Genomic DNA, 16949 nt, shown 5'->3' on the forward strand with positions numbered 1-16949 from the left:
TACTATGACGGTTTTATGACATTTTATGCCTTAATATACTGTGATGTTTTTTGACGATTTTATGCCTTACTATACTATTACATTTTTATGACATTTTTATGCCTTACTATACTATAACATTTCTATGACATTTTGATGCCTTACTATACTATGATGTTTTTTGACAGTTTTATGTCTTACTATAATGTTCTTTGACGTTTTTATGTCTTAGTATACTATGATGTTTTTTGAATTTTTTTATGCCTTACTATAGTATAACATTTTTTGACATTTCAAGTATGTTTTTTGACATTTTTATGCTTTACTATACTATCACACTCTTTTGACATTTTATTCCTTACTATACTGTCACATTGTAATGCATTGGTATACCATGATGTTTTTTGACATTTTTATGTCTTACTATACTATGATGTTTTTTGATGTTTTTTGCCTTACTATACCATGAAATTTTAATGCCTTGGTATACTACAGTGTTTTTTGAACTTTTTATGCCTTATTATAGTATGATATTTTTAAATTTTTGTGCCTTACTATACTACGATGTTTATTGACGTTTTTAGGCCTTACTAAAGTATTATGTTTTTTGACATTTTTGGGCCCTACTATACTAGGACATCTTTTCATTTTTATGCCATACTATACTATGACGTTTTTTGACATTTTTAGGCCTTATTAAATTATGATGTTTTCTTTTTTTTTACATTTTTAGGCCTTACTATACTATGGCATCTTTATACCATACATTACTAAGACATTTCTTCATATTTTTATGTCATACTATTCTATGACATTTTTTCATTTTTATGCCATACTATACTATGATGTTTTTTGACATTTTAATGCCTTACTATACTATGACATCTTGAAATCATACATTACAAAGACATTTTTTTGTATTTTTATACCTTACTATACTATGACATTTTTTCATTTTTATGCCATACTATACTATGACGTTTTTTGACATTTTTAGGCCTTATTAAATTATGATGTTTTTTTTACATTTTTAGGCCTTACTATACTATGACATCTTTATACCATACATTACTAAGACATTTTTTCATATTTTCATACTTTACTATACTATGACGTTTTTTGACATTTTTTTAGGCCTTATTAAATTATGATGTTTTTTTCACATTTGTAGGCCTTACTATACTATGACATCTTGATACCATACATTACTAAGACATTTTTTCATATTTTTATGCCATACTATTCTATGACATTTTTTAATTTTTATGCCATACTATACTATGATGTTTTTTGACATCTTAGGGCCTTACTAAATTATGACGTTTTTTTGAAATTTTTTGTCCCTACTATACTATGACATCTTGATACCATACATTACTAAGACATATTTTGAAATTTTATACTTTACTATACTATGACATTTTTTCATTTTTATGCCATACTATACTATGACGTTTTTTGACATTTTTAGACCCTACTATACTATGACATCTTTATACCATACATTACTAAGACATTCTTTCATATTTTTATCATACTATTCTATGACATTCTTTCATATTTTTGTCATACTATTCTATGACATTTTTTCATTTTTATGCCATACTATACTATGACGTTTTTTGACATTTTTAGGCCTTATTAAATTATGATGTTTTTTTGACATTTTTAGGCTCTACTATACTATGACATCTTTTTACCAAACATTACTAAGACATTTTTTCATTTTTATGCCATACTATACTATGACGTTTTTTTGACATTTTTAGACCCTACTATACTATGACATCTTTATACCATACATTACTAAGACATTTTTTCATATTTTTATGCCATACTATTCTGACATTTTTTGACATTTTTTTAGGCCTTATTAAATTATGACGTTTTTTTGACATTTTTAGACACTACTATACTATGACATCTTGATACCATACATTACTAAGACATTTTTTTATATTTTTATGCCATACGATACTATGACATTTTATCATCTATGCCATACTATACTATGACGTTTTCTGACATTTTTAGGCCTTATTAAATTATGATGTTTTTTGACATATTTTTTTTTTTTTTTTTTTTTTTTTTTGGGCTTTTGTGCCTTTATTGGACAGGATAGTGGAGAGAGACAGGAAATGGGGAGGCAGAGAGAGAGGGGGAATGACATGCAGTAAAGGCCGTCCGATGCGGGACTCGAACCGGGGCCAACTGCAGCGAGGACTGTAGCCTCTACACATGGGGCGCCTGCTTAGACCACTACACCACACGACGCTCCTTTTTTGACATTTTTATGCCTTAATATACTATGACATCTTGATACCATACATTACTAAGATATGTTTTCATATTTTTATACTTTACTATACGATGACATTTTTTCATTTTTATGCCATACTATATTATGATGTTTTTTGACATTTTATGCCTTACTATACTATGACATCTTGATACCATACATTACTAAGACATTTTTTCATATTTTTATACTTTACTATACTATGACATTTTTTCATTTTTATGCCACACTATTCTATGACGTTTTTTGACATTTTTATGCCATACTATACTATGACGTTTTTTGACATTTTTAGACCCTACTATACTATGACATCTTTATACCATACATTACTAAGACATTTTTTCATATTTTTATGCCATACTATTCTGACATTTTTTGACATTTTTTTAGGCCTTATTAAATTATGACGTTTTTTTGACATTTTTAGACACTACTATACTATGACATCTTGATACCATACATTACTAAGACATTTTTTTATATTTTTATGCCATACGATACTATGACATTTTATCATCTATGCCATACTATACTATGACGTTTTCTGACATTTTTAGGCCTTATTAAATTATGATGTTTTTTGACATATTTTTTTTTTTTTTTTTTTTTTTTTTTGGGCTTTTGTGCCTTTATTGGACAGGATAGTGGAGAGAGACAGGAAATGGGGAGGCAGAGAGAGAGGGGGAATGACATGCAGTAAAGGCCGTCCGATGCGGGACTCGAACCGGGGCCAACTGCAGCGAGGACTGTAGCCTCTACACATGGGGCGCCTGCTTAGACCACTACACCACACGACGCTCCTTTTTTGACATTTTTATGCCTTACTATACTATGACATCTTGATACCATACATTACTAAGATATGTTTTCATATTTTTATACTTTACTATACGATGACATTTTTTCATTTTTATGCCATACTATATTATGATGTTTTCTGACATTTTATGCCTTACTATACTATGACATCTTGATACCATACATTACTAAGACATTTTTTCATATTTTTATACTTTACTATACTATGACATTTTTTCATTTTTATGCCACACTATTCTATGACGTTTTTTGACATTTTTAGGCCTTATTAAATTATGACGTTTTTTGACATTTTTAGGCCTTACTATACTATGACATCTTGATACCATACATTACTAAGATATGTGTTCATAGTTTTATGCCATACTATACTATGACGTTTTTTGACATTTTTTTCTTATTAAATTATGATGGGGTTTTTTTTACATTTTTATGCCTTACTATACTATGATATCCTGATACCATACGTTACTAAGACATTTTTTCATATTTTTATACATTACTATACTATGACATTTTTTCATTTTTATGCCATACTATACTATGACGTTTTTTGACATTTTTTTAGGCCTTATTAAATTATGATGTTTTTTTTTAAATGTTTAGGCCCTACTATACTATGACATCTTGATACCATACATTACTAAGATATGTTTTCATATTTTTATACTTTACTATACTATGACATTTTTTAATTTTTATGCCATACTTTACTATGACGTTTTTTGACATTTTTAGACCCTACTATACTATGACATCTTTATACCATACATTACTAAGACATTTTTTCATATTTTTATCATACTATTCTATGACATTCTTTCATATTTTTGTCATACTATTCTATGACATTTTTTCATTTTTATGCCATATTATATTATGATGTTTTTTGACATTTTATGCCTTATTAAATTATGACGTTTTTTGAAATTTTTAGGCCTTACTATACTATGACATCTTGATACCATACATTACTAAGATATGTGCTCATAGTTTTATGCCATACTAAACTATGACATTTTTTCATTTTTATGCCATACTATACTATGACGTTTTTTGACATTTTTTTTCTTATTAAATTATGATGGGTTTTTTTTTACATTTTTATGCCTTACTATACTATGATATCCTGATACCATACGTTACTAAGACATTTTTTCATATTTTTATACATTATTATACTATGACATTTTTTCATTTTTATGCCATACTATACTATGACATTTTTTGACATTTTTTTAGGCCTTATTAAATTATGATGTTTTTTGACATTTTTATGCCTTACTATACTATGACATCTTGATACCATACATTACTAAGATATGTTTTCATATTTTTATACTTTATTATACTATGACATTTTTTCATTTTTATGCCATACTTTACTATGACGTTTTTTGACATTTTTAGGCCTCATTAAATTATGATGTTTTTTTTTTTAAATGTTTAGGCCCTACTATACTATGACATCTTAAAACCATACATTACTAAGACATTTTTTCATATTTTTATACCTTACTATACTATGACATTTTTTCATTTTTATGCCATACTATACTATGACGTTTCTTTTTTTTACATTTTTAGGCCTTATTAAATTATGACTTTTTTTTTTTTTACATTTTTAGGCCCTTCTATACTATGACATCTTGATACCATACATTACTAAGAAATTTTTTCATATTTTTATACTTTACTATACTATGATATTTTTTCATTTTTATGCCATACTATACTATGACGTTTTTTTTTTTACATTTTTAGGCCTTATTAAATTATGACGTTTTTTGTCATTTTTAGGCCCTACTATACTATGTCATCTTGATACCATACGTTACTAAGATATGTTTTCATATTTTTATACTTTACTATGCTATGACATTTTTTCATTTTTATGCCATACTATACTATGACGTTTTTTGACATTTTTTTAGGCCTTATTAAATTATGATGTTTTTTGACATTTTTATGCCTTACTATACTATGACATCTTGATACCATACATTACTAAGATATGTTTTCATATTTTTATACTTTATTATACTATGACATTTTTTCATTTTTATGCCATACTTTACTATGACGTTTTTTGACATTTTTAGGCCTCATTAAATTATGATGTTTTTTTTTTTAAATGTTTAGGCCCTACTATACTATGACATCTTAAAACCATACATTACTAAGACATTTTTTCATATTTTTATACCTTACTATACTATGACATTTTTTCATTTTTATGCCATACTATACTATGACGTTTCTTTTTTTTACATTTTTAGGCCTTATTAAATTATGACTTTTTTTTTTTTTACATTTTTAGGCCCTTCTATACTATGACATCTTGATACCATACATTACTAAGACATTTTTTCATATTTTTATACTTTACTATACTATGATATTTTTTCATTTTTATGCCATACTATACTATGACGTTTTTTTTTTTACATTTTTAGGCCTTATTAAATTATGACGTTTTTTGTCATTTTTAGGCCCTACTATACTATGTCATCTTGATACCATACGTTACTAAGATATGTTTTCATATTTTTATACTTTAGTATGCTATGACATTTTTTCATTTTTATGCCATACTATACTATGACGTTTTTTGACATTTTTTTAGGCCTTATTAAATTATGATGTTTTTTGACATTTTTATGCCTTACTATACTATGACATCTTGATACCATACATTACTAAGATATGTTTTCATATTTTTATACTTTATTATACTATGACATTTTTTCATTTTTATGCCATACTTTACTATGACGTTTTTTGACATTTTTAGGCCTCATTAAATTATGATGTTTTTTTTTTTAAATGTTTAGGCCCTACTATACTATGACATCTTAAAACCATACATTACTAAGACATTTTTTCATATTTTTATACCTTACTATACTATGACATTTTTTCATTTTTATGCCATACTATACTATGACGTTTCTTTTTTTTACATTTTTAGGCCCTGCTATACTATGACATCTTGATACCATACATTACTAACATTTTTTCATATTTTTATACTTTACTATACTATGACATTTTTTCATTTTTATGCCATACTATACTATGACGTTTTTTGACATTTTTTTAGGCCTTATTAAATTATGATGTTTTTTGACATTTTTATGCCTTACTATACTATGACATCTTGATACCATACATTACTAAGATATGTTTTCATATTTTTATACTTTACTATGCTATGACATTTTTTCATTTTTATGCCATACTATACTATGACGTTTTTTGACATTTTTTTAGGCCTTATTAAATTATGATGTTTTTTTTTACATTTTTAGGCCTTACTATACTATGACATCTTGATACCATACATTACTAAGATATGTTTTCATATTTTTATTATGCAATACTATAGTATGACGTTTTTTGAGATCTTAAGGCCTTACTAAATAATGACGTTTTTTGACATTTTTAGGCCCTAATATACTATGACATCTTGATACCATACATTACTAAGACATTTTTTCATATTTTTATACCTTACTATACTATGTCATTTTTTCATTTTTATGCCATACTATACTATGACGTTTTTTGACATTTTTTTAGGCCTTATTAAATTATGATGTTTTTTGACATTTTTATGCCTTACTATACTATGACATCTTGATACCATACATTACTAAGATATGTTTTCATATTTTTATACTTTATTATACTATGACATTTTTTCATTTTTATGCCATACTTTACTATGACGTTTTTTGACATTTTTAGGCCTCATTAAATTATGATGTTTTTTTTTTTAAATGTTTAGGCCCTACTATACTATGACATCTTAAAACCATACATTACTAAGACATTTTTTCATATTTTTATACCTTACTATACTATGACATTTTTTCATTTTTATGCCATACTATACTATGACGTTTCTTTTTTTTACATTTTTAGGCCCTGCTATACTATGACATCTTGATACCATACATTACTAACATTTTTTCATATTTTTATACTTTACTATACTATGACATTTTTTCATTTTTATGCCATACTATACTATGACGTTTTTTGACATTTTTTAGGCCTTATTAAATTATGATGTTTTTTGACATTTTTATGCCTTACTATACTATGACATCTTGATACCATACATTACTAAGATATGTTTTCATATTTTTATACTTTACTATACTATGACATTTTTTCATTTTTATGCCATACTATACTATGACGTTTTTTGACATTTTTTTAGGCCTTATTAAATTATGATGTTTTTTTTTACATTTTTAGGCCTTACTATACTATGACATCTTGATACCATACATTACTAAGATATGTTTTCATATTTTTATTATGCAATACTATAGTATGACGTTTTTTGAGATCTTTAGGCCTTATTAAATTATGATGTTTTTTGACATTTTTATGCCTTACTATACTATGACATCTTGATACCATACATTACTAAGATATGTTTTCATATTTTTATACTTTACTATGCTATGACATTTTTTCATTTTTATGCCATACTATACTATGACGTTTTTTGACATTTTTTTAGGCCTTATTAAATTATGATGTTTTTTTTTACATTCTTATGCCATACTATATTATGACATCTTGATACCATACATTACTAAGATATGTTTTCATATTTTTATTATGCAATACTATAGTATGACGTTTTTTGAGATCTTAAGGCCTTACTAAATAATGACGTTTTTTGACATTTTTAGGCCCTAATATACTATGACATCTTGATACCATACATTACTAAGACATTTTTTCATATTTTTATACCTTACTATACTATGTCATTTTTTCATTTTTATGCCATACTATACTATGACGTTTTTTGACATTTTTTTAGGCCTTATTAAATTATGATGTTTTTTGACATTTTTATGCCTTACTATACTATGACATCTTGATACCATACATTACTAAGATATGTTTTCATATTTTTATACTTTATTATACTATGACATTTTTTCATTTTTATGCCATACTTTACTATGACGTTTTTTGACATTTTTAGGCCTCATTAAATTATGATGTTTTTTTTTTTAAATGTTTAGGCCCTACTATACTATGACATCTTAAAACCATACATTACTAAGACATTTTTTCATATTTTTATACCTTACTATACTATGACATTTTTTCATTTTTATGCCATACTATACTATGACGTTTCTTTTTTTTACATTTTTAGGCCCTGCTATACTATGACATCTTGATACCATACATTACTAACATTTTTTCATATTTTTATACTTTACTATACTATGACATTTTTTCATTTTTATGCCATACTATACTATGACGTTTTTTGACATTTTTTAGGCCTTATTAAATTATGATGTTTTTTGACATTTTTATGCCTTACTATACTATGACATCTTGATACCATACATTACTAAGATATGTTTTCATATTTTTATACTTTACTATGCTATGACATTTTTTCATTTTTATGCCATACTATACTATGACGTTTTTTGACATTTTTTTAGGCCTTATTAAATTATGATGTTTTTTTTTACATTTTTAGGCCTTACTATACTATGACATCTTGATACCATACATTACTAAGATATGTTTTCATATTTTTATTATGCAATACTATAGTATGACGTTTTTTGAGATCTTAAGGCCTTACTAAATAATGACGTTTTTTGACATTTTTAGGCCCTAATATACTATGACATCTTGATACCATACATTACTAAGACATTTTTTCATATTTTTATACCTTACTATACTATGTCATTTTTTCATTTTTATGCCATACTATACTATGACGTTTTTTGACATTTTTAGGCCTTATTAAATTATGGTTTTTTTTTTACATTTTTAGGCTCTACTATACTATGACATCTTTATACCAAACATTACTAAGACATTTTTTCATATTTTTATAATTTACTATACTGACATTTTTTCATTTTTATGCCATACTATACTATGACATTTTTTTTTGACATTTTTAGGCCTTATTAAATTATGACGTTTTTAGGCCCCACTATACTATGACGGTTTTATAAGTTTTTAAGCCTTACTATACTATCACATTTTTATGACATTTTATGCCCTACTACCAGACATCCTAAGAATATGTCTGAGCTGCATCAGTTCTTTAAAGAAGACTGGTCCAAAATTCCTCCTGAACATTGTGCAGGTCTGATTAGCAGATACTGGAAGCTCTTGTTTGAGGTTATTGGTGCAAAATGAAGTTCAACCAGTTATTAAATGCAAGGGTTCACTTACTTTTTCTACCACCACTGTGAATGTTTAATGGCTGTATTCAATACATAAGACACAAAATATTATAATTGTTTGTGTTATATTAATTTCGGGAAACTGTGTTTGTCTATATTTGTGACTTAGATGAACATCAGATCACATTTTATTACAATTCAGTGCAGAGAACCAGTTGATTCCAAAGGGCCACATACTTTTTCTTGCCACTGAAGGCATATTCTACATCTAATAGGTCATACACTACCCACAAGATGTCACCATTAAGCCAGAAAATAAAGATCAAAGGCTGTCCAATTTGTGCTTAACTCTTAAAATGTATTTGTTTATTTAAGATTTGTGTGTTTATTCTAGATATCATAATTACTGTAATGACCTGTCAAATACACAAAAATAGGTTCCTGAAATTACAAATTGCCCATTTTACTCTAGGGCAGTCCAGTTGGTGGTTTAAGTGGTTTACGTTTCATTTGCATGACACAACCTATACATTCGTTTGGGATTAATATATCATGAATGTATGTCCAGAGTGTATTAGTATAGAGCAAAGATCACACAGAAATGTTTCAAATAATTAACTTGAAATCTAACACTCACAACAGAAGCTCTGCTCCATCCCCATACTAGGCCAATAATGAACAACCAACAACACAAAACAGGTTAAACTCATTCATTATCACACCTTTTAGCTGATTTATTTATTTCTTAAACATGTTAAGCCATCCATTGCCGTGCTGGCAACAGGTACACACCATATAAGGAGTGGTGCATTGCATTGACATCATACGTTTCGTCAAAAGAAATTATTTTATCATATTTTCCCCTTAAAAAAAGAAGAGACAAACCAATTGAAAAGAGAAAACAGTACGGATGACAAAGACACTGGCATTGTCTTGCAGTGGTAAGGAGACCACAGGCTAGTAGAAGCACTGTCAAGGAAGACATCCCATTTATTACAGTCCAACTCTCATTTGACTTGTCTCCTTCACTGTTCTCTCACCATACTCTTGTATGACTGCAATCCAATGCTTTTATGACGCTTCCAGACTTATTGGCCCAACCATCAGGTTGACACTTCAACTGACTGAAGGTAGAGACTATAGTGCCTTTGCTCAATCTTCATCTCCACCTTCTCCGTGCAACTGGCAAAGTAACACACTGGAAATGACAAGAATAAAATGACAACAGAAACCCTACATACAGTCATACAATACAAGTACAAACATTATGAAAAATGAGCTTGTTTTCTTCTCATTTTTATACAAAATGTAAGGGTGCTTCTGCAACCAGGAGTTTATTTAGCCTCCTTTTAGATATGAGGTTTTGATATTTATGTCAACCATGACTGTGTTATTGTTTTTACAGCAGTTCCATGATATTGGAGGACATTGGAAACATTTGGGACAGGACTGATGCACAACATTAACAAATGCAAACAAACAAGTCAGTGATTCACTAATCAAACAGAAGATATTATAGTTTCATATGATCTTACTCACAATATTCCCCCCCATGCACTACACAATAGTCTTGAATTTTCATATATTACATATATGCTACATTCTCTTATTTCTTATTTCACTGATATAAAGGCAAACATACCTCAATGCAAAGTGTAAGCTGCTCTGCTTTTCTTTACATTTAAATTAGTATTATAGGTTGAAATTGGACAATTCAAACAGTATGACTTAGCTCATAGCAAACATAAATGTAGCTCATAAACTGGATTTTACGTAAACTCTTAATTTCTCTGATAGCAAGAATAGCAATTTCAATGTTTGTTTTTGTTTTTATCAACAATCACAATGTATATACATCACCAGAACTAAAGCAAGCTCAATTTTAACATTCTGATCTTCCAAATGTTTTTGTATTGCACACACATAAATACACATAAAAATACAGAACTAATTTTTGGGAGAGGTTACAGTAGTAGATTTTTAAACATCTCTATTTTATATTTAAAATGCATACCAAAACATCTTAAAAAACAAACAAAAAAATGTTGTCAATATGCTTGTTTCATAATGTCCAGATACGGTGTGCAGCCACCCGATGGTGGTTTTGAATGATGTCCATTAATAAAATGCCATAACAGTAAAATGTATTAATACTTGTGTCCTGTGCGATGTCATGTCCTTATAGAAGGGTCAAAGGTCAGAGAGCAGTCATGGGTTGGCTAGTTGACTGCCCTTCTAGATTTGCTGATGGGATTTTTTTTCTTTTTTTGACCAAATGTTGATATTCCATTAACTGCAAAAGGAGGGAGAGAGAACATAAATGTCAGCCTATACTGACAGAAATCATAAAGTAATGAAAATGTTAACTGTGTCGATAAATAATCAGAACAGTATAACCTTTTTTTCACAGCAAACATTAGAACCTGTAAGAGCAGGAAAAGCACAGATGTGGATACTACCATTAAAAGGCCCTGGCACAATACCACTGTTCTCACTTGGAATGTCCCTTACACACCTATGGTTCACCCCAACCTACGATTTCATTTATCTGGCGTCATTAGCCCTCTCCTTGGGGTTGTGCAAGTGTGTACAGGTCGTGCTTGACAGCCGTATTACTCTCCTGTCTCTTTTGTTGAACTTGTTCAGGTGGAACATAAGCCTTTATGATTCATATTTGTTTGTGGTGTTTGGTGACCTCAGGTAATTCTCAGCATAACTCCATCTAAGTGAATAGTAAGTGAAATAGTGGAAAATGGAAATACAAGGGTGTGCACGGCCCATAAATGGAGCATAGCTGTAATTAAAATGATACACCTATACCTATTCCTTTCTTGCTATGACAAATCAAAGGGTCCGTCATGAAAAAGACCTGTTCAGCCTGCTTGTGTGATGCATTAAAGACTGAATTGTCAAGCTGAAGAATATCAGAGCTCTTAAATACTCCACCTTTGAAACTGACTGTTGAATTGACTAAACTCCTCCATCTGGCAAGGACTGTCCAATCACAGTGGGTCTGTCAAGCTTTGGATTTCCCCACATAATGCAATTGTGTGTTGGCAGGGTGGTGTCATTTTTGTTTTGTTTTTCTAAAGCAAAAGCTTTCTATCATACACTGTTGCTCATAAGGTGGAAATAAAATATTTTTTTAGCTCTTTCCATGAAATGATTGTGTGTTTATTTATATTTCACCTGGGTAATTGGGGCACATAATGTAATCATTGCACCTGGTCAAAAGTGATTACTGATGCATTTAAATAGGAATAAACAGAGGATTATGTCTGAAAACAAAATTATTCCAACTTTATGGGCAACAGTGTATATGCAGCCATCAAGTGCATATTTAGTTTTAAAATGAGTCGAAAACAGTAACAGCTAAAAGTTAGCTGTAGACAGAGTTTTCGCATTGGTTTAAGCTAGCTAGCGACAACTGGTAAAATATGCTTCAACAATCGTCATTCTACCTGTCAAAATCTATGGTTATTCACTAAAAAGGTCTTTAGAAATGACTGCAAATTTCGAGGAGTAAATCTGCTCCCTTTAAAACAGTAAACTACATCATGTGCAGTGCTAGAATAGAAAAATTAGACAGGTGTAGAAACAGTAGCTAGGCGAGTGGGGCTAAGCGAATGGTTATCCCTTTCGCTAAGAGCCACCTCCATCATTGTTGGTCTGATTCAAAGTGTAACAACACAAAACTTAAAAGCAGAAGCCTGTTTCACTGCCATGTGGTTGAAGTTTGTAACCTGTTGCACCTGTGACCACACCCAACAGTGTGTACTGACACAGATGTAGAGTACACTTCTACATCACTGTATCAATGTGAGAGTTTTAACCACTGAAATCTGAAAAAAAAAAAAAAAAGAGCTCTGAGCTGGTGTTTAGTTTCTCTTTGATCAAAGTTTCAGCCGTGTGTTTCTTACTGTCTCTTACTGGGAAGGGATGCTGGGTGAGCCAGAGCGGTGGAAGTGGATGTTCTGCCACTTGCCGTCACGGCGATGCCACACACGGGTCTCCTCAGACTGCATGGTACGGGGCATGCCGCTGCCATCCATGTACTGGGTCAGTCGAATATAGGCAATACATGCTGCATTTTCCCCAATTAGGTGCACATGTGGGTTCAAGAGGATGGTGTGCACCGGCTTGTTCCCTTTGGAGAGAGCTGGGAGTGAGAAACAGCAACTCATTACAGGGAGGTTACAGAAATCTAATATAGCTGCATGGCTATACGAAACATAGCACTGATCCTACCTTAGAAGGTTTGTTAACTGATATGAAAACAATATGAACTAAAGTCTCCATATGTTGATGCTGGATGGTGGACAAGCACAAGCTTGCCAAGTGATTGAGGTTTCTGGGACATATCTGGTTTATTTGAACTATTTTTACCACGACTGAGGACATTCTGCCATTTATAGCAGTCATTATTCATTAGTGATTTCATACTCCAAGGTTAGTCCATAATCACAGCCATGCCCTTGCAGTGTACCAGCAAACACGAACTGTAAACTGATCAGTGTGACTATTGATATAGAACAAACAATTTATCCCATGCCCACTAATGCACAATTTACACTCCCCTTGGGGGCCTCCCTTGTGATTTTACCCTACCAATTAATGTGAAGCAATGAAACAGATTTCTGTGCAGAATTTTAGGGTATTTTGTCTCTCTCTGTACATCATCTGTTTGTTTCTAGCTCTTGTTGCTGCAGTGCATGGGTGTACATTTGGGAATAGATAGAAGGGACATGTCCTTCCTAATGTCCAGGCGTTGCTGAATTGTCCTGCCAATGTTTTTTACCCATCTCACATGATCTTGCCATTTTAACTCCCCTCTGTTTTCTGTCAAATGTTGGCTATCATGATAAGGAGTAAAAGACTGGGATATGTGTGATGCACGACTATGATCTGGAAAAACACAACTTCAAACTGCATTATGCAAGTTGACAAGCAGCAGCTCGGTGGTAGCAGTGGTGGAGTTGGTGATGAGCGGTGGTGAATTTGAAACAGTATTTATATTTATATCTATAGTTTAAAGGTTTCAAATGTTGAAAACATCTTCACCGGACAAAAATAACATCAGTTGATATTATATCTAAATTTGAGTGAAGTGTTTTCTTATTTGTGAGGTGAAAACGCCTCCCAAAGCAAATTAAGACATCAGGTTCTTTTTAAAGAAGAACTGAAATGTGCGCAACAGCTGAGCTTACTGTAGCTAATAAGAAGATTCTGTAATCAATCCAAACATGTATCTTCTTTGAAATTAGTTTGAGAAATACTTACTATTTAAAGCCTCCCTTCCTCTCTCCATGAGTGGATCGAGAGCAGAGTTCTTACTGCATATGGGTCATTAAGACATGAACATTTTCATGAAGTCAATTAGTCACAACTGATTTGTTTGTTAATGTCATCATTTTATTCTGAAAATCCTGTCAAGACACAGTTGAGCTGCAGGCTCTCAGGTGAGCTCTGATGCCCTAGTGAGTTCAGGGTGCTAAGTAATAATAATACGAGAAGTGTTTTTTTAAATATAAAAGGAAAAATCTTTATCTCTGTCATGCAACGCTTGAGTTGTGTTGCCCAAAGCAAAAAAATGAAAGGACACAATTACAGAATCTAAGGTCAGATTTGAAAATGGCTCACAGCAGATAGTTGGCTCAAACAGAGCAGCACACTATCTACAGGGTTTTAAAAATGTATTTCCTTGTAAGATCCCCTTGAAAATCTTTCATGTCAATATTTCTGTTAATTATAAAAAGTAAAATATCTGCTTAAAAGCAGCAAAAAAGCTGACAAAAAACTCAAACATACGCCCTTGTTGCAGTGAGTGAGTTATTGTTGTTATACTATCACTTAACATTGTGGGACAAAACCTCACTGAAAGATTTAGTGATCTTAGTGCACTGTAGATATACTTCATTTTGTCACGTTTTTCAATTACTGGGCAATGTATTCAAATAAGGTGAGAATTGTACATTGTGTATTTTTGGCTCCATAGCTGCGGTGTGACGGTTGGCCAGGACATTAAATTGAACACTGAAAGTTCTCCCCACTGAGAATTAGACAGGGAAGTCTTTCACATGTGGTTCAAAGAGGATATCTTATGCATTACAAAGTCACAAAAGAACATTGTGCCGGTGTAAGCAAGCAAGTTCATTGGAAACCTATTTAAAATTGTCAGACCATCTGGAAAACGTTAAGCTGAAGTAAATAATCAACACACAGCCTCTAATTGCTCCATGGGTCAAATTCTCATCGGAGCAACCCCAGATCCAAAGCATCTACAATTCAACTGCTTTGGAGAACATTGGCAAGAGCAAGCATTTTACATTGTGAAAAATTTCCCTCTCAACACTATAATTCTGTTGGGACTCTAATTAGCCATTGTATTCATCTATTGTGTAAAATGTGACAGTTTCAGCCCACCTGGAACTGTCCTAATGGTGCTGGTAAAATTTGTTTTCTGACAAAGTCATGATTGATGTTTTTTCAACTCACCATTCTCAAAGTAAAAGCGATGGAAGTCATGTCCTTCCACCAAGTTACCCAAAGCTTCGGGCTCAAAGGAAGTCAGACCAGGATCACAAATCTTCCTGTAACACCAAAAAAAGAAAAGAAGACTCAGAGAAGAAGACTCAACATAGTAAAGAAAGCATATCAGTTTCCAGTTAGATGTCACTGTATAAATGCTGAGAGAAAGAAACTTACGCATATGCCTCAAAGTCTCCATTGTTGATAGACTCAATCAACTGCTCCGTCACTTTGATAATTTCCTGTTTGCGAGCTATAAGACAAGATCACAGAACATCAGCTACACAAACTGATGTACAAAAATTACTAGTTGTTACTGTATTTCAGGCAAATGTAGGGTCTGAGTGCAGATAAAGGGAGTCTGACATCAAATCAGCTTCAAACAGGTTCTAGTCTACGAAATCAGCAGGATTTCAAAGTTATTAGAAATGGAAGGCGCTCGAAAAAGTATTTCACAAAGTCATTTCATGTCTGTGTAACACAACAAAAAGAAGGCCTCCCATGACTAATAGGAATATCAGGCAGGAAAATGCAGGCTGACACGATTCCTTTCACCCAACAAAGCTCAAAATGAACAAAGACAAACCAATGCTCAGATGCAAGTATTTTCTACAAAAGCAGTTTCAACTAAGTAATGGTGACAGTTACCTTTATTGTTATTGGTGCAGGCTGGGGGATATTGAAAAAAGTACTTAATTTGTGCAACAAAAAGACAGTAAATAATAAAAGAAAATACTGTATATCATTATAATAGTCTTTCAAAGGCATAAACTACAATGCTGAGCTACATGTGTGTATGTGAGTCAGCTTTTAACTGTGTGAGTCAATGTTTGGGTATCTCAGAACATAAGGGAAATGGAGGAGTGAGAAGGGAATATGTATCAACAAGACAGGAATATACAGCAGGAGAGCATCCTCTTCAATTCATACACAGAAGAAGGAGAGGGGTGAAGCAGATAATTTAGGGGTCAAAAACAGAGGGTTTTTTTCTCTGGGGAAGAGGTAGTCAATGCAACACAAGGAGAAATAATCTCAAACATTAAATCATCTAAATGAAGGAAATCATTTGAAAAGTAGGAACCCAGGATTTGAGGCACTTTACATGTTGGGAGCAGTTTCCTCCA

At 31.2% G+C, this 16949-nt stretch overlaps 1 protein-coding gene across 14 annotated transcripts in view; it reads right to left on the bottom strand.

Moving 5' to 3' along the window:
• Positions 1–10006: 10006 nt before the first annotated feature.
• Positions 10007–16949, bottom strand: part of camk2d2 (calcium/calmodulin-dependent protein kinase (CaM kinase) II delta 2) — a 35156-nt gene continuing 28213 nt past the window's right edge. For 4 of the 14 annotated variants that reach the window (XM_056371366.1, XM_056371367.1, XM_056371359.1 and 1 more), the window contains 5 exons: positions 16474–16494; positions 16003–16078; positions 15793–15887; positions 13228–13456; positions 10007–11590 (listed from right to left, as the gene is read on the bottom strand). In XM_056371366.1, coding sequence (XP_056227341.1) covers positions 11587–11590; positions 13228–13456; positions 15793–15887; positions 16003–16078; positions 16474–16494 — 425 coding nt within the window. In that variant the 3' untranslated portion in view covers positions 10007–11586. Of the gene's footprint in view, positions 11591–13217; positions 13457–15792; positions 15888–16002; positions 16079–16473; positions 16495–16949 lie in introns of all 14 variants that reach the window. The other 10 variants (XM_056371369.1, XM_056371371.1, XM_056371365.1 and 7 more) reach the window with 4 other exon arrangements.

Source organism: Seriola aureovittata, chromosome 3 (assembly GCF_021018895.1).
Source record: "Seriola aureovittata isolate HTS-2021-v1 ecotype China chromosome 3, ASM2101889v1, whole genome shotgun sequence".
Taxonomy (NCBI): domain Eukaryota; kingdom Metazoa; phylum Chordata; class Actinopteri; order Carangiformes; family Carangidae; genus Seriola; species Seriola aureovittata.